At 34.1% G+C, this 24,894-nt stretch overlaps 1 protein-coding gene and 1 pseudogene across 15 annotated transcripts in view; one reads left to right on the forward strand and one right to left on the reverse strand.

Annotated features, from left to right (window-relative positions):
• RIMS2 (regulating synaptic membrane exocytosis 2) overlaps positions 1–24,894 on the reverse strand; it is a gene marked incomplete at its 5' end in the record, with an annotated part of 569,746 nt that overhangs the window by 450,386 nt on the left and 94,466 nt on the right. For 5 of the 14 annotated variants that reach the window (XM_082675037.1, XM_082675038.1, XM_082675033.1 and 2 more), the window contains 2 exons: positions 9,458–9,544; positions 9,946–9,978. The exons of the other annotated variants lie outside the window; for them this stretch is intronic. In XM_082675037.1, the coding sequence (XP_082531163.1) occupies positions 9,458–9,544; positions 9,946–9,978 (120 nt within the window). The remainder of the gene's footprint in view (positions 1–9,457; positions 9,545–9,945; positions 9,979–24,894) is intronic. 14 annotated transcript variants of the gene reach the window in all.
• LOC309835503 (actin-related protein 3-like) lies at positions 20,430–21,108 on the forward strand (annotated as a pseudogene). Its single transcript has one exon. The product of its transcript is annotated as an actin-related protein 3-like (transcript).

The raw sequence follows: 24,894 nt of genomic DNA on the forward strand, positions 1-24,894 counted from the left end.
AAACAATCTTAAATATATAAGCTTGCATATTTAAGTTTATAAATATAAATATAAAGGTAAATACATAAGTTTCCAGTGATGTAAATCAGAGGTAAGCAAACTTTTTCTGCAAAGGTCCAGATAGTAAATATTATAAGCCTTGTGGATCATAGGGTCTCTGTCACAGCTACTCAGTTTTGCCAAAGGGATGTGAGACTAGCCATAGATAAACAAATAAATGAGCTTGACTGTGTTCCAATAAAAGTTTATTTACAAAAACTGGCAGCAGGCAGGATTGGACCCACAGGCCATATTTTGCAGATCCCTGATACAGATAAAAGAGTCAAAGATGTACTCACATTTAATTTAAAACTTTTATGACAAATAAATATTTAAAAGACATATACAATAATTTATCAATTTAGAAATATTGCTTTTTCCACTTTCTTATTTCAAAAAGCTGTTTTATCCAACTTTTTCATGTCTATTTTCTCCATCCTCACCAAAGCAACTCATTGAACTGTTTTCCAAAGTAAAATTTCTTCACTTCTGAGTTCTTTAAGAAAACAGAAATTTTTCAATCTGTTAGCTCCTAGTAATCCTGCTGTGCCTGGTAATTTTATGCCCAGCCACATAGCTTTTTGTTGCTGTTGTTGTTTTCCCATACATCTTACAAGTGTACTTTCATGATTTCCATAACACTGACTTTCATTAGATGATGAGTTTGAAGTTGTGCTTTCTACAAGTTCATGGCATGCAGTTATAAAATGTGATCATTAAATGCAGTCACACACATTATAGAGTGCTTTTCAAACTGCAGAGTACAACCCAATATAAGGACATAAAATCAATTTAGCAGGCCAAGACTCATGATTTTTAATGAAATAGAATAGATCATAGCATTGGAAAGAGTGCAAGTAAGATTTCATATAAATCTTGTTTCTATTACACATATATATGTATATTTCTATGTAGGTATGTGTATCCTGGGTTATAGTGCGAAATATATTTCTTTTTATGGATGGAAGTTTTTTTAAAAAGTATAAAAGCCACTGCTTTACTAATCCGCTGACAGAACGGACTAATGTCCTTTTATTAAAAAAAGAATAGGGCTTCCCTGGTGGTGCAGTGGTTGAGAGTCCGCCTGCCGATGCAGGGGACACAGGTTCGTGCCCCGGTCCGGGAAGATCCCACATGCCGCTGAGCGGCTGGGCCCGTGAGCCATGGCCGCTGGGCCTGCGCGTCTGGAGCCTGTGCTCCGCAACGGGAGCGGCCACAACAGTGAGAGGCCCGTGTACCGCAAAAAAAAAAAAAAGAATAAACATATGTCATATAGATGGCCACCCCAGTCACAGAGCAGGTCTCTCCTCTGAACTTCTAAATAGCTGCCTAAGTGACTATTACAACTCTACTGGTTTTCTAAAATGCAAATCTGATCATATCACCCTGTTCCTCTCCCTGGAATGCCTTTTCTCCCTTTCTTGGCCAGATGCAGACGCACCAAAACATCAAACAGTAGGGCATGCTCAAGAAACGGTATCTATAGCATTATCAAATAAATAAATGGGAAACTAGAGACATAGACACCCTGACATAGTAACTAGATTTAACGTTTGAAAATATTTTTAAATAGCTGAAGTACTTCACTTTCACAAATAACTACAAAATTTTCCAAAGTAATAAGAAAAAATAATGGCATCAGAATGTATATCACAGCACTATTCATAGCCAAAAACTGGAAACAACTGCAATGTACAGAAATAGTAAAACATAAATGAATTGTATTTTCAGATACTAGAGTACCATACAATCATGAGAATGAATGAAATACAACTATATGCAATCATATGAATGGATCTCACAAACACATTAAGCAAAATAATATAGACACAATATACCAAATGATTCTATTTGTATGAAGTCTAAATATAAGTAGGCAAAAATAATATGTGGTGCTAGAAAAAATTCAAGATAAAAGCCACCCCCTGGGGTGGTAGACAGTCCTCCCTGGAAGGAAGCATAAGGAAGAGATCCTGAAGGGCTGGTAATGTTCTGCTTCTTGCTTTCAGTGATGATTTCCAGATATATTCACTGTCTGACAATTCAGTGAGCTGTATATTTTCAAATTGTGCACTTTTCACTACATATGTTATGTTTTAATAAAAACTTTACTTGGCAATAAACACTTTGGTAATTTTATCAATTTTTCTAAATGCATTTTCTGAACAAGCAATCTATCATAATAATTTTTCTTTATTTATTGACCCCTTTTTTGAGCCAAAAGGAATTTAAGTTGGTTCTAAGATACATGACAAATGCAGTCAATTTTAGACCACTCAGGTTGAGGACTATCTATGTTGGACCTGGAAACATATTTATGTGCAGGAACTGCCTTCACTATTTCACAAGTCCATATCAACTGCTTTGACCAGTCAAGCGCCAATAAGAAGTACGTAGCTTACAAGAAAACATCTTTGTCCATATCATCCTCAAGCTTAAGAAAAAGTAGAAAAAAAACAAGTGGAATTTTTTAAGTAAAATTAACAATATTCTCTATGACCCTTCAATTTCCATTGTCATTAGCCTTCAAAACAATAAAATCAACTTTTGGGGAGATCTATTAGCTTTCCCTTATAAGTTAATAATAGGCTGCCCAGGCATTTAGTATTTCACTTCTGACCCTAGAGTTAGCGTTATTGCAAGTTAACATGATTAAGCACAGCAAAGGAATCATGTGATACACTTAGTCTTAACATCAACAGGTACAAGCAGGATTTCCAAAACATCCTTCTAAGGAACACTCTATGACCTGAAACCTACAGATTTAGTCTTCTGGAAGAGATAGGACAGAAAAACTACCTCAGGATTATGATGGAAAAGACTGTTAATAAGTCATGTTAACAATTAGCACTTCAACAAAAGCCTCAAAATGTTGATCTTTGGACTTACGTTTCACAACTAAAAAGACACAAACAATTTTGCATGGACTGTTGGAAATCTGCTCCATCAGGAGACCTTAAATAAAAGGGTCTTAAGAATCCCCAGAAACAAATGGTCTTTGGAGAGAAAGAGCTAACCAACGACTCTTGGATCAAACAGATGACAAACCAAAGTAGACAGCTTCCATCCAAGAACAGAAGAATGATTTTCTGATATCTCGCTCCTCCCTTTAAAAATTATTTTGTTTACTCTTTATCCTATTTATTATTGTACTTCGTAATCTCTAATGTTCAACTAGGGTTTCTCAGTATGCTTTCATAATATTTTCACTGTCAACCTATTTTTAATCTCCTTTCACTGCCACCTAAGAGAATACAAAGAAATCTCCCTGTAATCCCACTGACAAAATTGAATTGGTATTCCTTGAAACACTACATACAGCAAATTTCCTTCCTTTGAGAGGATACTTCTGTATTTGAATTTTCTTCATATTATTAACCTTACCCTTCAGTAAAAATCTAATTTGTAAATCTAATTTACAAATCTAATTTGTAAAAATTAGATCTTGATCTCAAGTCATTACTTACAGCAGTTTCAGAAGAACCAACAGTACCAAGAATGGGGACTAATACTGGAGTTATCTTTGCTACTACAGCTTTCTTTTGGCATTTCTTTATCTTTTGGCATCCTGAAATATCCATCTCATTGCAATAAATAAGAATCAAATGTAAACTAACTGTACTAGATGTTACTAGTGCTCACTATATAGAGTTCCCTCTCTTCATGAGGACATGGAGTTTCTAGACTTCCTTGCAGTTAGTTAAGAGCCTTGTGACAAGTTCTGGGCAATGAGCTATGAGTAAAAGTGACCTATGTCACTTCCTGTCTTACACAATTAAGAATAAATGTGTGAGGGCTTCCCTGGTGGCACAGTGGTTGAGAGTCCACCTGCCGATGCAGGGGACATGGGTTCGTGCCCCGGTCCAGGAAGATCCCACATGCAGCGGAGCGGCTGGGCCCGTGAGCCATGGCCGCTGAACCTGCGCGACCGGAGCCTGTGCTCCGCAACGGGAGAGGCCACAACAGTGAGAGTCCCGCATAGCAAAAAAAAAAAAAAAAAAAAGAATAAATGTGTGTAAGTCTTTCATCATATAAATTTCCCTATAAGTATTGCCTCAGCTTCATCTCCCAAATATTAATATGCTGTATTTTCATTTATTTCTGTTCAAAATATATACGAATTTCCTTTTTTTTTCCTTTGACCCATGGATTATATAATAGTTTCCAAACATTTGAGAAGTTTTAAGATACCTTTCTGTTATTAATAACTAATATAATTTTGGTCATAGCACATAGTTTTATGGTTGAATTCTTTTAAATTTATTGAGACATTTTATGGCTCATAGAATATGTTCTATTTTGTAAAATTTCTGTGTGTACTTTAAGAGAATGAGTATTCTGCTGTTGTTGAGTAGAAATGTTCTAAAAAAATTCATTCCATTCAGTTGGTTGATAGTATTGTTCAGGTCTTCCGTATACTTACTGATTTTTCTGTCCACTTGTTCTATCAATTATTAAGAGATAGATTTTGTAATCACTGACAATAATTTAAAATGTCTCTATTTCTTCAAAAAAAAAAAAAAGAATAAATGTGAGTTTTCCATTCTCTCTCTCTTCCTCTCATGCAGCAGTCCTGGTAGCTATGTGTTCTAATTGGCTTGCCAACAAGATGGAAGCAGCCTAGATCCCTAAACTGACACTTGGAAGAGAAGCATTCTATAATTCTATAAATAAGTCTTAGTCTTTTCATGGGCTAGTGTCCCTGGGCTGTGACTGTCACAAGTGCTTCTCAGCTTCTTTTCCTGTTTTGGAGAGACAGGAAGGTTAGGGGGACAATAATTGGGTATTTCTCTACTCTCATGTTGGTTAGGCTCTGGTAAAGTAGTTTCCTTTGAGAATGAAAATCTCTGGGAGTATGTCAAAATGGTTAATTTTCCCATCCCCCCGGTGAAAGTATGAGGGAATTTTTCACTGATCTTTACCTTGAGAACTTGGTAGAGTTCATGGAGGTAAAGCTTATAAAACTGGGGTGGGGGATCCCCTAAAGGTGGATTTCCAAGAATTTTTAACTCAAGTTAGTCCACACTCAGCCTTCAGTATTTCCTCAATTTCCTACCAGCTCCTAGCTCCGGTGGTTTCTGCTCCCAGGAAGCTGTGATTCTCTTTATTCACCTCTTCTTTCAGTTGTCAGGGCATTGATTTGTCCTGTGTCCTCAATTTTCTGGGATCTAAGAAGAGTTGTTGATTTTCAGTTTGTTCAGCATTTTTCTCATTGTAAGGATGGGAGTGACAGCTTCCAAACTCTATATGTCAAAAAGGAAACCAGAAGTCTCCACAATATTGTTTTTAATTACTTATCAGCATGTTTTCCCTCTTGAATATGAAATATTTGAGAGCAGGAACCATAGTCCTTTTATCTCTGGATGCCTAGTACCATGCACAGTGTGAGAATTTTCAGGGCTAAGTCTTGGACCTTCTTATCTGCTCTTCATCACATACTCTCTCCCTACATCATCTTGTCTCCTCTTCTAGTTTTATGCATTATACTGACAACTCTGAAAGTTATATCTGCAGCTAATCCATATCTCTCCTTCAAAGCTGGTTAACTTATTAGCATCTTAAACTTTAAAATTTTAAAACTTCAGTTTTAGTTTCTACCTCTAACCTGTTCATCCTTTCCCCTTCTTGATCATAGTTAATGGTATCACCACCCAATGAGTTCTTCCAATCAGAATTCTGGCAGTCCTCTTTGGTTCTCTCATCCTCCTTACTAACTTCTTCTAAATCTACTCCACTAACAAATCATGTCATTTCAACCTCCAAATATATCCCCAATCCACTTCCCTCCATCTTCAGTATCATCAGCCTGGTCCAAGTCATCATAATCTCTAGCCAAGTCCTTCACAAAAGCCTCCTCATTACTCTCTCAACCTCCATCCTCACTCACTCTACTCATAGAACAGCCAGATTTTTATACATAAATTAAATTATGTGACTCCCATGTTTAAAACTTTTCAGTATCTTCCCTTTATACTGACATTCAGATCCAAACTCCTTCTCACTCTCTAGAGAAACAATGTCCTGTCTGAGTCCTACCTTCAGAACCTCACTGCCTGTCGCACTCCCTCTTGTCCACTATATTACAGCCACACTAGTCTTCTTTGTGTCTCTCAAACCCTTTGCTACCTAAAAACTTTCACCTATGATTTCTCTATGCTAACACGCTTCCCCTTAGCATCGTTTTCCTATTAAAATACCTCATTATCAGAGGATTACTATATTAGTGGCCATCTCATTCCAATATTTCAAATTTTAGATTTTCCTAATATTTCAAAAGTACATTTTTTGGGGAGGGGAGGTATGCGGGCCTCTCACTGTTGTGGCCTTTCCCGTTGCGGAGCACAGGGTCCGGACACGCAGGCTTAGCGGCCATGGCTCACAGGCCCAGCCACTCTGCGGCATGTGGGATCTTCCCGGACCGGGGCACGAACCCATGTCCCCTGCATCGGCAGGTGGATTCTCAACCACTGCGCCACCAGGGAAGCCCTCAAAAGTACATTTATTATTTAACATGTCACAACATGAATAAAACAGTTATTACATGAAAATTCAAAATCAAACTAATCCAATTGATTGGTTTAATTAATCTGTATTAAAAAAACTTACCTTTGATGTTATGCTACATATTGGCAACACCAAGTTAAAATAACAGTTGCATTAAATAGCATTTATCATTTTTTCCTAATATGCCCATTTTAATTACCCAAAGACTCGTTTACACCCTACATATAACCTATATTATATTATCTTTACAGACAATTTTCCCTCATTTTAATATTAATGTGAAAAAATAGTGAAAGAAAGAAAAGAATTTAAAATTATTTAATTTGTATATTAAGCAATTTCTGCAAAGATGAATGAACTGACAACTGAAAATCGGCTCAATCCATTTTCTATGCCTCAGTACTTATGGAAAGTCAAAATGGGATACTTTGTTCTACGTATACCTATATTTTCACATAAATTACTGAAATCAAAATTACATTACATTCAAAGTTCAAAATTACATTCCTGTTACATTTAAAAAAAAACTATGAAATAAACAAATTCCAAAAATACAGACCTCAAAGAACCTACATTATTAAAGCTTTGAAAATCACAACATGGGATTTATAGAAATTCATTAAAATGAAACTACTGTTCAGGAAATATTAGATTTTTAAATACTATCTGACAGAATATTTACTTAGTTATTCTACTGTGAAAACGTTCATACAGAATATGAAAAGCATAAGTCCTACTTTTTAACATTTATAAATTAAAATGAATACCTAGAATTCAACTCTCCAAAATAATTTAATAGGTGAGTGAATAGAAAGTAAGCAGATAGGATGTTATCTTTCTCAAATGGTAGTCAAAGAGAGAAACAAATGAGGTGATTCAGAAATAAGAAGTCCTAGACTCTGATCAAAGAGAAGATGAATTAAAGGAGAAGATTCAGAAGTACCCCGACCTGTGGATCAGAAAGATAAAAGGAAAGCTCCTAGAAAATTATATATCAGAAAATCTTCAGCACAATAAGATTGTAAGATGAAGAAAGTAGCTATTAAGAGAACTTATTAGTTCTGATTTTTTTAATTGTATAAATCACAGAACAAGAAGAATGAATTAGTTGTCCAAGAAACATTAATGGAAATAATAGTTATTAATTTGGAATTAATTTTTAAAATATCGGAAAGTACTAGTCTTTTCTCCTACAATCTTCCTAGCCGAAAATCAAAGCAAACTATATTATATTTATTATTGAAATAAAGCTATTGCTTTTCAAATTTGCCTTGATCTTTGTTTATCCCAGTCAAATGTCATTTTGTTTCAATAATCAGTGATCACTTTTTAAAGTTACTAACAAAACATCTATTTTATTTAATGTCCACTGTAATCTACTAAATAACATAACAATCCTGATTATTTTCTAAAACCTACAAACAAGATACATAACTGACATCATTTAAAATTGAGACAAAGTCGCATCTAATTATATTTTGCTATTGATTTTACTACCTTATTATGTTTCAGTGCCTTAGAGAAAAATCAGCAAAACAATGACATTGTGTGCAATTTTAATACAATTTTTGCTGATTAGAGAAAGATTATTGAATTTATTTCTATTCCTTGGGACACAGTATTCTTACATCATAAAAGGGTAAAACATGTAAAATCAGTTGTGAAGACGCATTTATTGAGTTCCTACCATGGATCAGTCACTCTGCTACATGTCAAGGATAGAATGTAGACAAGACAAATATGGGTCTTGACTTCAACTGGCTTAAATACAGCAACAATTCCAACCGTAGAAATACATTATCAGCTAGTAGGAGAAGCATATCACAATACAGTTTTACTTCAGTTGAAAATGAAACACTGACCAAATTTAAAATAAAATGCATACAAGGTAACATAAAATGGATGAGGGATTACCCTCAATAATAACAAAACAAAAAGACATTATCTTCTATTTTCATTAAAGGCAAAATGTGAATGTTTTTCTGAATGTTTCATCTTAAGGTTCCTGGCAGTTATTCTTGTTCTCTCCTAGAGCTCATGTCACTTTTCAATCTACCCATTCATACAACCAAACTATCTACTCCATAGACATAATTCCTACTTTTATGAAGTGCAGAGGCTGACTGGTAAGAGCATTTCTGAGTAAGACGGCAGTTATCATGGGGAGTGTGGAATTTAAATCTATGCAATCTTTCTCACATTCTCAAAGAAACTTGCACTTTACAACATAAATAATATTTCTTGCACAAAGATAAAAAGATACAAGTATGAACAACTTCTTAAAGAGTGTATTTTAATCTACTAATAACTGAAATAAATGGAATTGACATTTTTTAATGTTTCAGACCAATGTGATAATAAATTGCTGGATTTCCCAAATTATGTTTCATAACCTAATGAAATATTCAGTGAAAACAGGATTCAATAGTCACATAAATTTAGTTAATATTGTATGTTCTAATACCTTGGAGCATATTTAGACACTCAGAAGTATAACAATAAAGAAACCGTCTTAACCTTTTTTAAAAGAACCCTTCCAAAACTACTTGACCAAAGATTGAATTGGGGGGTAAATACCTCTTAATGTCTTCTGGAATTATTTTTGAAAGAAATATACTTTGGAATATACTGCATATTGGAGAAAGATATTTTACTGGATAAATACAGTTTATATAATTTATACTAAAGTTGGGGGGAGAATTACCTCTTCGTTCTTACTACCCTATAAATTATCCTTGTTTTCTTTTAATATTTCCATGGGATATGAAGTATCAAAGGTGAAAATATCAAACTCATAACCTAACAATTTTCATTTCTGAGGAATGTTATTCCAAGGGCAGTATTTTAATACATACTCTTCAGTATGTTATGCTATTAGAGATAATATTTAGTCTGTACAGATCAGCTTACTTACGTCTGGGGCTCCTTTTCATTTTGTTGTTTTTGCTGGGGCTGGAGAACGTTATTTACCAGTTCAGTGATCCCACTAAAGGGAAACCACCTGTTTAAATAAGCAAATAATGTGACTGAATAACCAAATGAATAAAACAAATGGTCAAATGTTTTCTTATCCATACTAATAAAAATACACAGGCACAAAAGCTACAGCCAATGGAAATATGAGCTCCAATTATCATCCAGGCAGTCAGAATATAGGGAAATTAAGTTTGAATACTTAACCAGTCCACAAGCAGGCAGCAAAAAACTACATCTAGTCAGTATGTAGATGAAGTAAGAAGCTGCAGGCAGCTCTCTTACAAGCCAGAGAGTCAAAAAGCAGAAGACACACTAGCTGCAGCCTATCCAGTATTAGTGTAAGCTAATACCATCCAAGGTGCAGGAAGCAGAATGTGGCAAAGGTACAGAAGTCAAGCCTACTGAACTCTTAATACATTTACTTACTGTGTCAGTTGTGGTTTGTGCTCTTCTTTGACCCTAAAAAGATAAGTTTGCACAACTGAGTGCACTGTACTAGGAAGAAATTTCTATCTACAGATCTGTGGTCATATAAAAATGAAAAATGAGGTTTGTTACATAGAAAAGCTTAATGTTTTGCTATAAATTGGAATTATACATTTGAATTAATTTGACACAAAAAGGAAAAGTTGAATTATTTGTTCTTAATAGAGGGCTGATATTAAAATTCTACTCCTGTCCTAATGATTCCATGATTTGGTCCTCAAGTTTTCTGCATATTTGCATTAATATTGATATTGAAGCATTTAAAATAATTATTTTAAAGTATTATATTAAACACAGTTACATTTGGCCTACAGAAGATAAACAGATTTCCTCTTTATTTTTAAAATTTCTTCCTTAATATAAATTGAAGTAAAGGCATAAATATTTTAAATAAAATGTAGGGTTTTATAAATGTATTTTAAAAGCCTTACAAATGGATTCATTTACTTCACAAAGGAACAGATAAAGGAATTGGGGGATTATGCATCTAATACCTAAAAATAGCTACTAAAATAATTATGTATACTAAATTTAAAATATTCATAAGCTAAAGTAAATTATTCATATAACTATAACAGACTAAAAATGCATTTAACCTATAATCAACTCGGTGTTTCACTGAAATAGCACTGGATATTTAAAAGGTGGAGAAAGATAAAATACAAGGATAGTGATGCCTCTGAAATGTGGCTTCCCACACTTTGCCTGGGACTGGTCCTGAGAGATAAACTTATGACTCAGTGATCAGTTGATTAGCTTTTACTTTCCCAAAGAAAGACTAAGAATTGGTAACTAAAATGAGTCACCAAAATCTAGGACTTTCATTAGGGAATTATATTAACATTGTAAATTAAATTCTCTTTAGATTAAATTGATTTTTTCAGTGTGTTATTATTTTAAATGATATAAGCAATAAATGAAAATGTATACCCTTATACATTTTTGTGTCCCAATGAATATAATTGGTATTTATATTTCTCTATATTAACTAAAAAAGAATATCCCATGTTCTCTGCATAAACTTCAAAAAGTACAATAGTTTTGACCTAGAGCTAAAGCCGCATCATTTAGTATTTAAATAGAGATATAATGGATTAATAGTAAAATATTATATTTAGCACCAAATATAGAAACACACAAATACAAGCAAACTATAGTGACAATGGATTCTACCTAGAAAACTTATGTTATTTCTTTGAGAATAAGATACAAAAATCTCTTAACGTTTTAGAACAAAACAGTACCCATATAGATAATGACAAAGAAAAATTACCATACCAGCTCATCAAAATGGAGAACAATTCAAGAGTATCCTTCACCAAATAATATGCATGATAAACAAAAATATTTAAATGAATACATAAAAGAGGAGAAGATATTTGTTAAAGAAGTCCTGGATGATTCTCGACAAGGAATCATATTTGCTCTTAATTAGTGACAAAAGTTTTTACCGTAAACAAATTTATATTAATCATAAATCAGTTTCTAATTTCAAAATCTGTACTTGAAAATATTAATAGACATAAAAATTTAAATTACCAATTCAGAAATTATTTCTGGGCTTTGTAAAATATCTATATGTGAAATATACAAACATTTACATCAGCTTCCCAAATAAAATATGTGTCATAAATACGGTGGTAAAAATATTTATCTTGTCTTTAAATCAAGAGTATAAAAATTTTCTTCTTTTGTTCAATATGTTAGATAAAATCAAACCTCAAAGTATCAGACCATAATTAAAATTCATGTTGAGATAATAATTTAAGAACTGGTAAAAAAAAAAAAAAAGAACTGGTACTATTAAAAAGTAATTATATATTTTTTTGACAATACATTAACATTATTGACAATGAACTCCTACATTCCTGCATTCCAGAAAGTGTACGAGGGGCTTCCAGTTTCCAATAAGATACATAAAACGCTTGGAAATCATCACTCCCACCCTTACAAGAAAAAAGCTGAACAAACCGAAAATCAATAGCTCTTCTTAGAGTCATCAAAGAATTTAGGTCATAGAGCAGGCAAACTGTTGCCATGAAAACTAGAGAAACAAACAAGTGGATCCAGACTATCACAGTTTACCAAGAGTACAAGCCCAGGAGCAGAAGCCCACACCTGGGGCCACTGTCTGTTGGAACACTTTTAACTATAATTGGCCAATAGCTGGAGACTCACTGCGGACTAGATTGAGAGTTTAAAATTCCAAGGAGTCCCAGTTTGGGGCATACTACCACACTTCCATAAATTTTATCTCCAAAAGCCATACCAGCTGCTCACTGTGAAGATCGGAGAAAAATTTCCTCCTGCATCAAGCAGGAGGAAGGGAAAGAAACCATTTTGAAATACTCCCAGAGCCCTCTGCTCTTTTTAACAATCCTAAACTCAAGGGGAAATATTTTACCAGAGCCTAACCAACTGGCATTTTACCAAAACCAAACAAGCCTGTGGAAGGTAATTACCTATTATATCACCCTCTAGCCTTTTATGTGGGAGAAGGACAATACCAAACTACAGCTCCCTCCAGCCTTCAGCATGCGGGAAGGCAAATACCTAACTCAGGCACACTAGAAGAATAAGACCTAATTATGGGACTGTTGAATGCTTGTCCTGTAGCAACACCTTCCCACCAAATCATTAGAGTTCCTGAATAATAACAGGATTACAACTATAACAACTGCAAGCTTTAAACACTATTTAGTAAGAAGTCTCTAGGCAAACACAAAACAGAAAGGAAGACAAAAATAAAGACAATAGAAGAGAGGATTTTGGAAGATGACAAAGTAGAAAGCAACAGAAATCTGCCCCCCCAACCTACACAATCTGTCTGACATAACTAATTTGGAAATCTGGAGTCTACTGAAGGCTTTCAACTTCAGAAGAAGGCTTGGACTGTACCTTGCTGTTAATTTCAGTCAATTTGCGCTCTTAGCATAGTGGCAGCTACCCATCCCCTACCACCCTGCTCCATGGAAGGTAGCTGTTTACCTGTTCTCGGAGCAACCTATACACAGTTTGCAGGAGCAAGAGTGGGTAAAAAAGACACTGTCCTCCAAATATCGTATTTGTGCTCTGATCCCTGATTACTGCTTCTCATCTCAGAGGTCCCTACAAAGAGGTAAGTGACCATTGTTGTTGCAATCCCCCCATTGTTGCAAGCCCCTCCCCCTTTGGCTAAGGTGACTTCCAGGATATTTTTAAAGAGCCTGGGCATTTCCCCCCCACCAATCTTTGTTTTTCTATTTTTCTCCTTTTAGAAGCCAGACATTAAAGACTGAAACATTTAAAAGCAACTGCGTATATGAGAGAAAACAGAAAGTCACCATATTTGCCCAGGGAAAGGAACAGGTTCAGAAAAGAACTTAAGTTTATAACACAACCTGATCCTCAGCACAGAGACAGCCTACAACACAAAAGAATAAAATAAAATAAAAACAATAACAGAAAATAATAAAACTTAGTGAAAGGTGAGAATCTGATCTCCAGAGTTACCACATATTTAGATTCAAATGTCCAGTTTCCAACAAAAAAGTCACAAGGCATACTGAGAAACAGAAAGTATGGGCCACTCAAAGGAAAAAAAGGAACAATAAAAACTGTCCCTGAAAAACACCTGGCATATCTATTAGACAAAGACTTTAAAACAACATTGGTGGGGTTGGGGGGAGGAATTGGGAGATTGGAATTGACACATATACACTATTGATACTATATATAAAATAGGTAATTAATGAGAACATACTGTATAGCACAAGGAACTCTACTTAATGCACTATAGTGACCTAAATGGGAAGGAAATCCAAAAAAGAGGAGATATATGTATATGTATAGCTGATTCATTTTGCTGTACAGTGGAAACTAACACAACATTGTAAAGCAACTATACTCCAATAAAAATTAATTTTAAATAATTTAAAATAAAAAATAAAACTATCATCTTCAAAATGCTCAAAGAACTGACAATGTGGAGAAAGTCAAGAAAACAATGTGTGAACAAAATGGAAATACCAATAAAGAGACAGAAAACCTAAAAAGAACCCAAAAAGGATTCTGGACTGAAAGTTGTTGGGACTGAGAGTAGGCTACCCCAAGACACGCCACAATGGCATATAGATTATTTTGAATTAAAGTTACTTGAGATCAGTCGGTGAGAAAATAAAAAAACAATACTTAAAAGAAAACAACACTCTGATCCTTCTCTTTCCCCCTGAAAGCAAGAAAGAAATCTCCAGTGTGAAAGTATCCCCCCATACCCAAAGTACAGAAAGCATCCTTATCAACAGAATTAAGAAGTTCAAGGCTAAGAAAGCTGTATTAAAAAATCTGTGTGACTTCTTCATTAGTCTGTTACCACAAGTACAAGCCCCTTTGTTAAATCTTCACAAATGATTGTTTCTTTATCTAAAATTAATTTTTTTTTTATAAACAGCCTGCCTTGGTCACTTCAGGTGTTCCATTTCTATGAGACCTCTGTGCATACAAATTAATTTTTTTTTCTGTTAATCTGCCTTGTGTCAATTATTAAACCAGAAAAGTTTCCCCCTTCCCAAAAAAGTACAAAAACGGACATGAAAAATTCACTAGAAGGATGCAGAGGCAGATTTGAGGAGGGAAGAGAAATAATCAGTGAACTTGATGATGAAACAATGAAAAGTACTGAATCTGAAGAACAGAAAGAAAACAGATTGAAGAAAAGACAGTCTAAGGGACTTGTGGGACACCACTAAGCAGACATTGGTTTGATGTGGGAATTCCAGAGGAGGAGAAAGAATATTTGAAGAAATAATGGCTGAAATTTTCTGAAATTTGATGAAATACATTAATATAAACATTAAAGACAATGAACAAATTCCCCAAAAGATGAAATCAAAGAGACCCACACCAAGACACAATAAACCAACTAAGTCAAACAAACATATAGAATACAATACCCAACAAGAACAGGAAACACATTCTTCTCGAGTGGAAATGGGACATCTTCCAGGAGAGACCATATGTCAGGCCACTAATTAAGTCTCAGTAGACTTTAAAATGTAGACATCACATAAAGTACTGGAGTGGCCAAAGGTTCATTCGGGTGTTTCCATATGATGTTATGGAAAAACCCGAATGAAATTTTTGGCCACCATAATATGTTCTTCAAACACAACAGGATAATGTGAGAAATGGAAAACTAGAGAAATCACAAATTTGTAGATATTAAACAACATATACTTTAAAAACAATGGGTAAAAGAAAATACAAGGGAAATTAGAAAATACTCAGAGACAAATGAAAACAAAACAAAACAAAAAAATGTACCAAAATTTATGGGATGTGGTTAAGCAGTGCAAAGCAAGAAATTTATAGCTATAAACAATTACTGGCTTGGCCAAAAAGTTCATTTGGGGTTTTCCGTAAGGTGATACAAAAAAAACCTGAAGAAACTCTTTGGCCAATCCATACATTAAAAAACAAGAAAGACCTTAAAGCTAAAGCCTAATTTTGCACTTATGAAACTAGAAAAAGAAACACAAATTAACCCAAAGCCACCAGAAGGAAGGAATAATAAAAATTACAGCAGAGATAAATGAAATAGAAAAAATACAATAGAGAAACTCAATGAAACTAAAAGTTAGTTCTTTGAAAAGATTAACAAAACGAAAAATTTTGTTAGATGGCCTAAGAAAAAAGGAGAAAAGAACCAAATTACTAAAATCATAAATGGAAGTGATAACACTACTACTGTTCTACAGAAATAAAAAGGAATATGAGAGTACTATAACAACTTTATGCCAACAAATTGGACAGCCTAGATGAAATGAACAAATTCCTACAAACACAAAACATACCAGGAAATCACAAAGAAATAGAAAATCTGAATAGGCCTCTAACTACTAAAAAGATTGAATCATTAATCAAAAATCTCAACAAAGAAAAGCTCTAGACCTGATGCCTTCACTGGTGAATGCTACCAAACATGAACTAATACCAAAAATGAACTAATACCAATCCTTCTCTAACTTTCCCAAAAATTTAAGAGGAAGGTACACTCCCTAACACATTGTTTGAGATCACCAATACCATAATACCAAAGCTACACAAAGATGCTACATGAAAAGAAAACCACAGATCAATATCTAAATACTACGCAAAGCAATCTATAGATTCAATGCAGTCCTTATCAAAATCCCAATGATGTTTTTGCCAAAATACAAAAAGTCATCCTTAATTCATATGGAATCTCAAGGGAGCCCAAATAGCCAAAATAATCTTGAAAAGTAAGAACAAAGCTACAGGAATCACACTTCCTGATTCCAAAACTTACAACAAAGGTACAGTAATCAGTGTGGTACTGGCATTAAGACAGACATAGACCAACGGAATACAATAGAGAGCCCAGAAATAAATGCCATATATACATAAAGTCAACTGGATTTTGACAAGTGTGCCAAGACCATTCCATGAGGAAAGGACAGGCTTTTCAACAATGGTGCTGGAAAATTTGGTTATCCACATGAAGAAGAATGAAGTTAGATCCTTGCTTAATATCATATGTAAATATTAACTCAAAATCAATCAAAGACCTAAATTTAATACTTAAAACTGTAAAATTCTTAGAAGAAATCAGGGACTGTGATATCTCCAGCTTTGTTCTTCTTTCTCAACATTGTTTTGACTATTTGGAGTTTTTGGTGTTTCCATACAAAAATTAGAATTATTTATTCTAGTTCTGTTAAAAATGTCATTGGTATTTTGATGAGAACTGTACTGAATCTGTAGATTGCCTTGAGTAGTATGGTCATTTTAACAATATTCTTCCAATCCATGAGCAAGTATGTCTTTCCATTTGTTTGTGTCATCTTCAATTTTTTCCATCAATGTCATAGTTTTCTTAGTACAGGTCTTTTATGTCCTTGGTTAGACTTATTCCTAGCTATTTTATTCATTTTGATACAATTGTAAATGGGATTGTTTTCTTAATTTCTCTGATAGTTCTTTGTTAGTGTATAGAAACATGACAGATTTCTATATATTAATTTTGTACCCTGCAACATTACTGAATTCAATGATGAGTTTTAATAGTTTTCTGGTGACATCTTTAGGATTTTCTATATATAGTATCATGTCATTTGCAAACAGTGATAGTTTTACTTCTTCCTTTCCAATCTGGATTTTCTTTTATTTCTTTTTCTTGTCTGATTGTGGTGGCTAGGACTTCCAATACTATGTTGAATAAAGTAGTGAGAGTAGGCGTCCTTGTCTTGTTCTTGATCTTAGAGGAAAATGATTTCAACTTTTCATCACTGAGTATGATGTGTTAGCTGTGGGTTTGTCATATATAGCAGTTATTATCTTGCAGTATCTTCCCTCTATACCCACATGGTTGAGAGTTTTTATCATAAATGGATGTTGAATTTTGTTGAAAGCTTTTTCTGCGTCTAGTAAAATTATCATATGATTTTTATTCTTCAATTTGTTAACGTGGTGTATCACATTGATTTATGTGATCACACTGATTCACAGCTAATTGAGCCATCCTTGTATCACTGGGATAATTCCCACTTGGTCATGGTGTATGACACATTTACAACATGAAAGCATTCTTGAGATGGTTGGTAGTAATGCATTAATGCATAAATACATTATGAATGTATTTAGTGAAACTGAACTATACACTTAAAAGTGGTTAAGATGGAATATTTTATGTTTGTATACCTTACCACAAAAAAAAAATTGGAAAAAATTTAAGGACAATAGAGGAAATTTTTAGCCTCTGACATCACAGCTACACCAATTACTAAACACTGCCAGATAAATATAAAATCTGCCACACTAAAGGACTATCTACTGGGCTATCTACCTACATTCCTTTTATCCAATAAACCTTGTTTAGCTTTCAACAAAAAATACAAGGCATTCTAAAGGCAAGAAAAAACAGTCTGAAGAGACAAAGCACATATCAGAAACAGACTCAGATAAGGCAGAGAACTGGAATTGGGCAAAATAAATACAGTTAATATGTTAAAGATGCTAATGGAAAAAGTGTACAACATGCAAGAACAGATGGGTACTGTGAGCAGAGAAATAAATTGTTTAAGAAAGAATGAAAAGGAAGCTCTAGAGATAAATAACACTAACAAAAATGAAGAATGCCTGTGATGGACTCATCAGTAGACTACACTCAGCTGAGAAAGAATAGATGAACTTGAAGATATGTCAATAAAAACTTCTAAAACTGAAAGGCACAGAGAGAAAAGAAAGAAAAAGATGGAACAGAATGACCAAGAACTGTGGGATAATTACAAAAAGGTATAACATACATGCAATGGGAATGCTGGAAGGAGAAGAAAGAAAGGAACAGAAGAAACTTGAAGTAATAATGACTGAGAATTTTCCAAAATTAATGACAGACTCCAAGCCACAGATCTAGGAAGCATGAGGAACACCAAGCAGAATTAATATAAAAAAATCTTTTACACCTACGCAAATCCTATTCAAACGGCAGAAAACCAAAGACAAAGAGGAAATTCTGACAGAAGCCAGAAAGAAGACAAACACCTTACCTACAGAGAAACAAACATAAGAATTACTTTGGACTTCTCTTCAGAAACCATGCAAGCAAAAAGAAAGTGGAATAAAATATCTGAATTGTTGAAAGAAAAAAACCCCACCAACCTAGAATTCTGTGTCCAGTGCAATTATTCACTTCAAAAGTGAAGGAGAAATATACCTACTCAGACAAAGAAAAATTGAGGGAATTTGTCATCAATAGACCTGCCTTGCAAAGAGTGTAAAAAAAGGCAGAAGAAAATGATATAAGTTGGAAACATCTATATAAAAAATAGGAAGAGCATTAGTGAAGGAATAAATGAGGGCAAAATAAAATCTTTTCTTTTTCTTATTCTTAATTGATCTAAGTTTGTTCAAAATAATAGTAGTAACATTGCATTTGATGATTATAGCTTAGGGATAAGTGAAATGAATGATACCAACTTTCAAGGTACAAGAGGGGAAAATTAGGAATACTCTTTTATAAAGTACTTATACTACCCCTGAGGTGGTATAGTGTTATCTGAAAGTAGGGCTTGGATTAGTTATAAATTATTGAATCAGTTGCAAACTCTTCAGCAACCACTAAAACATACTATTTTTAAAAAAGGAAGTATAATTCATATGCAAAGTGAGGAGAGAAGATGGAATCAAATCATATAAAATGCTGAACTCTAAAGTAAACAAAGAACAAAGGCAATGATTGGAACAGTTACAACTATGATAGCTATTAATCCAATTATATCAATCATCATTTTAAATGTGAATGATCTAAATTGACCAATTAAAAGGTAGAAACTGTCAAAGTACACAAAAAAATAAAGAGAGAGAGAGCACCAACAATGTGTTTTCTACAAGAAACCACTTTAAATAGAAAGACATAGTAAAGTCATGAAGAAAGATATACCATGCTAACACTAATAAAAAGAGAGCTGGAGAATCTACATTAATTTCAGACAGTGACCTTCAGAGCAAGGAAAATTATCAAAGATAAAGAGGGGCACTCCATAATGATAAAGGGGTGAGTTTCCCAAGAACACATAATAATCCTTAATTTGCAGAGCCTAACAATAGAATATCAAAATACAAGAGGAAAAAAAGTGTCAAAATACAAGAGGCACAAGAAATATACAAATCCTTTATTACAGTTAAAGACATCACACTTCTATCAGTAACTGACAAATCCAGTAGGCAGAAAATCAGCAAGGATATAGCTGAACTGAATAGCATCATCAATAAAACAGATCTAACTGACATTCTATAGTACTTCATCCAATAACAGCAGAATACACATTATTCTCAAACTCATATGGAATATTCACCAAGACAGACCACATTCTAAGCCATAATACACTCTTCAACAAACTTAAAAGAATACAAATTATACAAAGTACGCTTTGAGTTCACAGTCAAATTAAACTAGAAATCAATTACGGAACAGTAGTAGGAAATCCAAAAATATCTGGAGATTAAACAATACATTTCTAAATAACACAAGGGTCAAAGAATTCTCAAAAGAAATTTGAAATATTATGAATATATTTCACCTGAAGTGAAAATAAAAATGTATCAAAATTTGCAAGATGCAGCTAAATATGTGCTTTGATGGAAATTTCTAGCATTGGATGCATATGTTAGGGAAAAAAGAAAGATCTAAAATCTATAAAATAAACTTCCACCTTAGGAAACTGGGGGGGAAAAGAGTAAATTAAATCTAAAACAAGCAGAAGAAAAGAAATAATAAAAATTAGAGCAATACAGTAATAGACAGTGGAGACAGTGTCACCCATGTCATCCCTGTGGCTGAAGCGTATGTAATTGACAGCTGTATTAAGCACAGCTGTAATATAACAGCTGTGTATATAACACAGGATGTAATATAACATATTTTACATGTATGTAATATAACATATTTTATTCAACAATTGCTGAGAGATGGAAAAGTAAGAATCCATCAGAGAAATCCTTGGGAACGTTAAAGGAGCACTATAGTTATGCCTGCGCAGATTTGGTCAAAGAATTTAACAAGTATGACACAGATGGAGCAAAGTGGATTAAACAGTATACTGGAATCAATGTTATCTCAAAGAAAGAATTCTCCATTGGGGTTGGTTATTGAGAGATTCTTGGGACGTGACATTTTTTTCATCTAGAGTTTGCTAATCCAGGCTTTACTCAACCTATCTCAGAAGTTGTAGATGAAGTAAATAATCACAATTGTCCTACTGATGTCATAGATCCTCTCCACAAGAATATTGTCCTCTCTGGATATTCAACCATGTTCAGGGACTTTGGATCAGGGACTTTGGACATCACTTGCAAAGAGATTTGAAAAGAACTGGAGATGCCAGGCTGAAATTAAGTGAGGAACTGAGTGGTGGTAGACTGACACAAAAACCTATTGATGTACAAGTCATCACACCCAAAATGCAGTCACATGCAATGTGGTTTGGAGGATCCATGCTGGCTTCTACGCCTGAATTCTACCATGTATGCCACTCCAAAAAGGATTATGAAGAAATTGGGCCTAGCATTTGTCATCACTATCCAGTGTTTGGAGTTAAGTCATAAAATTAACTTCACAGTCACTGGGGTTAGGGAAGTGAGGAAGAAATAATCTTTCTGATTGCCTTTTTTGTCTGGATGGCTGGTTTTGAGGTTTTAACCCTGACTTGAAATAATAAGACCAAACTAAATTACACAGGAATATTTTAGTAAGTTTATCAACATGGGAATGTAGAGGAGAGACAAAATGATTAAATGTTTTTCTTCAGATTCAATATTTGAATTGTATGTGTAACAAAAAGAAGCAGGTGTTAGTTCTTTCTGTGCCCTGATAGGTTCTATACTATTGAATTAGCCAAGATTTGAGGGTATGTAGATAGCTCTGTAATGCTTGAATTGTACACTTCTAAGTGTACAATGCAAGAGCTTGTTTGTATTTCATACTTTTTACACTTTCAGGGAAAAGTCACAGGCAAATTAGTATTTGAGGGAAAAAAGTGACCAAGTACAGGACAAATTCAAAAAGTAGCCTATGACACTTGGTGAAGACACCCGCTCAAGGGATTCCAGTTATTATGAATTGCTTTCATACCTTGTGTCCCCCCATGGTTTTCTTTGCAAGTGCTTTTGGAACTAAGAAGCTATTATCTTGGATTAACTGATGCCTGCCAGTGCTTTCTGTTTAACTCTCATTCTGTTTCTTGCTTTAAAGGAAAAGTAAAAATAAGACTGTTGGACCAGTATTGCAGTTCTAGTGTCATTTCTTATTCAAAAAAATGAATCATTTGATTACCAAAATTAGTCATTTTTAAAGCCTAACACCATTCTAATAAAGGCACAAATTTCTTTCGAATACTTGTTTCAAGTTCTTTTAAGTTAATAAGCCTATTTTCTTCAAAAAAAAAAATTAGAGCAGACATCAGTGAAATTTAAAATATGAAATCAACAGATAAAAATCAACAAAACCAAAAGCTCCCTCTTTGTAAAGACCAATAAAATGATAAACCCTTATCTAGATTAGTCAAGTAAAAGAGAGAAGCCACAAATTACTAATAACAGAAATGAAAGACAGTCCATCACTACTGATTCCATGACATTAAAACTGATTTTTAAAATGTTAAGAAGAATTCTATACCCAGAAATTTAATAACTTTGATGAAATGGACCATTTTCTTGGAAGATACAATCTACAAAAGTTCACACAGGGAGAAACAGATAATCTGAATAGGTCTACATCTACTAAAGAAATTGAATCGATAGCTAATAACCTTGCAAAGCAGAAATCACCAGGTTCCAGACAGTTCCATCTGTGAATTCTACCAAACATTTAAAGAGGAAATGATACCAATCCTCTACAATTTCCCAGAAAAGGAAGTCAAGGGAACACTTTTAAAACTCATTCTCTTAGAGAAGCATCACCTTTATATGAAAACTAGGCAAAGACATTAAAATAAATGAAAATTATGACATCTCTCATGATCAAATGCTAATATATTCAACAACATATTAGCAAATTGAATCCAACAATGTATAAAAACAATTGCATGCCATGACCAGGCTGGGTTTATCCCAGGTACACTGGTTCAATATTCGAAAATCAGTTCATGTAATCTATCACATCAACAGGCTAAAGAAGAAAAATCATATGACTACATCAACAGATGCAGAAAACGCATTTGACAAAATTCAAGAACCATTCACGATAAAAACTCTTAACACATAAGGAATTGAGGAAATGTCCTCAATTTGATAACAAAAAAACCTTCAGCTAACATCAGACTGAATGATGAGAAACTAAAAGCTTTTCCCTTAAGATCCAGGAGGAGTTAACAACAAAGAGGTACAGAAGAATTTTTAGGGAAACTGTTGAAACTATTCTGTATGATACTGTGTTGCTGTATACATGACTGCGAAACCCACAGGAAAAAGAAAACACAAAAAAAAGTTACAAAGAGTAAACCTTAATATATATAAATTTCTAAAAAGTCAATCAGAAGGACAGGAGAATCCTAGGATGGAATGCAGAATGTGACAAATGAATCTCTGTATGGAAAATTTATAACATAACCTCACTGACAGGGATGGGGGGGAAGTTGCTGTCCTAAGTAACGTTAGGAAAGGACAGTTTAGAAAACTGTAACGCTAAAGACAAAAAAAGAACTATATATAAATTCTGCAATCTAATTGGCAAAGTTGTTTCACATTGCACAGGTTAGCAATTCTGATAGTATCTACATGTTTGCCAGGGTTGAACAGTAAGTAAATGAATGGCTGATAATGAGTCCCAGATTTCTCACTATCAGAGAAAGAAGTTACAAATAACCAAAGAGAAGAGGCTAGAATGGACCCTGCCTGCAGTGCTGAGTTGAGAGTCAAAAATATTAGTCTAAAGACATGCATATGTCACCACTTTTATTCAACATAGTTTTGGAAGTCTTAGCTATGGCAATCAGAGAAGAAAAAGAATAAAAGGAATCCAAATTGGAAAAGAAGTTAAACTGTCACTGTTTGCAGATGACATGATACTATACATAGAAAGCCCTAAAAACACTACCAGAAAACTACTAAATCTACTACTAAACTACTAAATAGCTAGAGTCGGGCTTCCCTGGTGGCGCTGTGGTTGAGAGTCCGCCTGCCTTTGCAGGGGACATGGGTTTGTGCCCCGGTCTGGGAAGATCCCACATGCCGCGGAGTGGCTGGGCCCGTGAGCCATGGCTGCTGAGCCTGCGCATCTGGAGCCTGTGCTCCGCAACGGGAGAGGCCACAACAGTGAGAGGCTTGCGTACCGAAAAAAAAAAAAAAAAAATTCTTTCACAGATATTGATCTTTCACAAAATCACACATCTTTCAAAAACAGAAGAGAGAACACTTTCCGTCTTGTTTTGTAAAGCCAGCATTATTACTCTGATACCAAAACTAGGAAAAGTCAATTCAAGAAAAGAGAACTACTGACTAACATCCTCTATAAGCACAGATGCAAAAATCCTTAATCGATCAGCAAACTGAATCCAGCAAAATATAAAAAGGATAATATATCATGACTGTGGCAGGCTGAATCTACTGTGGCCTACAACTTAAAAAGCAGAACAACAAACTAGAAAACATGTACCATCTGATCGGAGTTCTGAAACAGATAAGATGTGCCAGTTATTGAGTTATTATTTCTCAGCTCCAAACCTACCCTCTACACTTGACTCTGATTCTGATGCTATGATATCACCCACCACCCACTTCTGCTTTGTCAGCTGGCCGTATAGTAGGCTCTACCATTAGGAGGTGCTAGTGCGAGACTACAAGACTGGAAGAGAAAGAACGTGTACTTTCCTGTTTTTTCACAATGTGTGCTTTCTGTTTGCTTTCCTCCTGCTTCATGTTCTTGTTAGCAACATTTTCTTCTATATATTCTGACAGATATCATATAGACATATGATTTTTACACAAATGGTCTGTACCTTAATTTTATCTTACTTATATATCTTGGATTTTTTTCTGTATTGGTGCATATAGAATTATCACATTTATATTAATGAATTCATTATTACTTTCTATGGATATGCCACAACTTATTTAACCAGATTATAGCTAAACTTCTGCTATTATAAACATATTTTTGTACATGTCACATTGCATATGTGCAAGTATAACTTTAGGATAATTTCCTTGTGGTAGAATTGAGGAACACTTCAAATTTTGTTCAATATTCCAAATTGCCCTCTCTAAAGTTGTATTAATTTCTATTTCCACTAACAGTGTATGAGAATGTCGTTCCCACAGCCTCAACAAGACAATGTATCCAACTTTTTAATCTTTATCAATTCTATTGAAATTTTAATTTGCACTTATTTTACT

Source organism: Grampus griseus (genome assembly GCF_964374135.1).
Source record: "Grampus griseus genome assembly, chromosome: 17".
Classification (NCBI taxonomy): domain Eukaryota; kingdom Metazoa; phylum Chordata; class Mammalia; order Artiodactyla; family Delphinidae; genus Grampus; species Grampus griseus.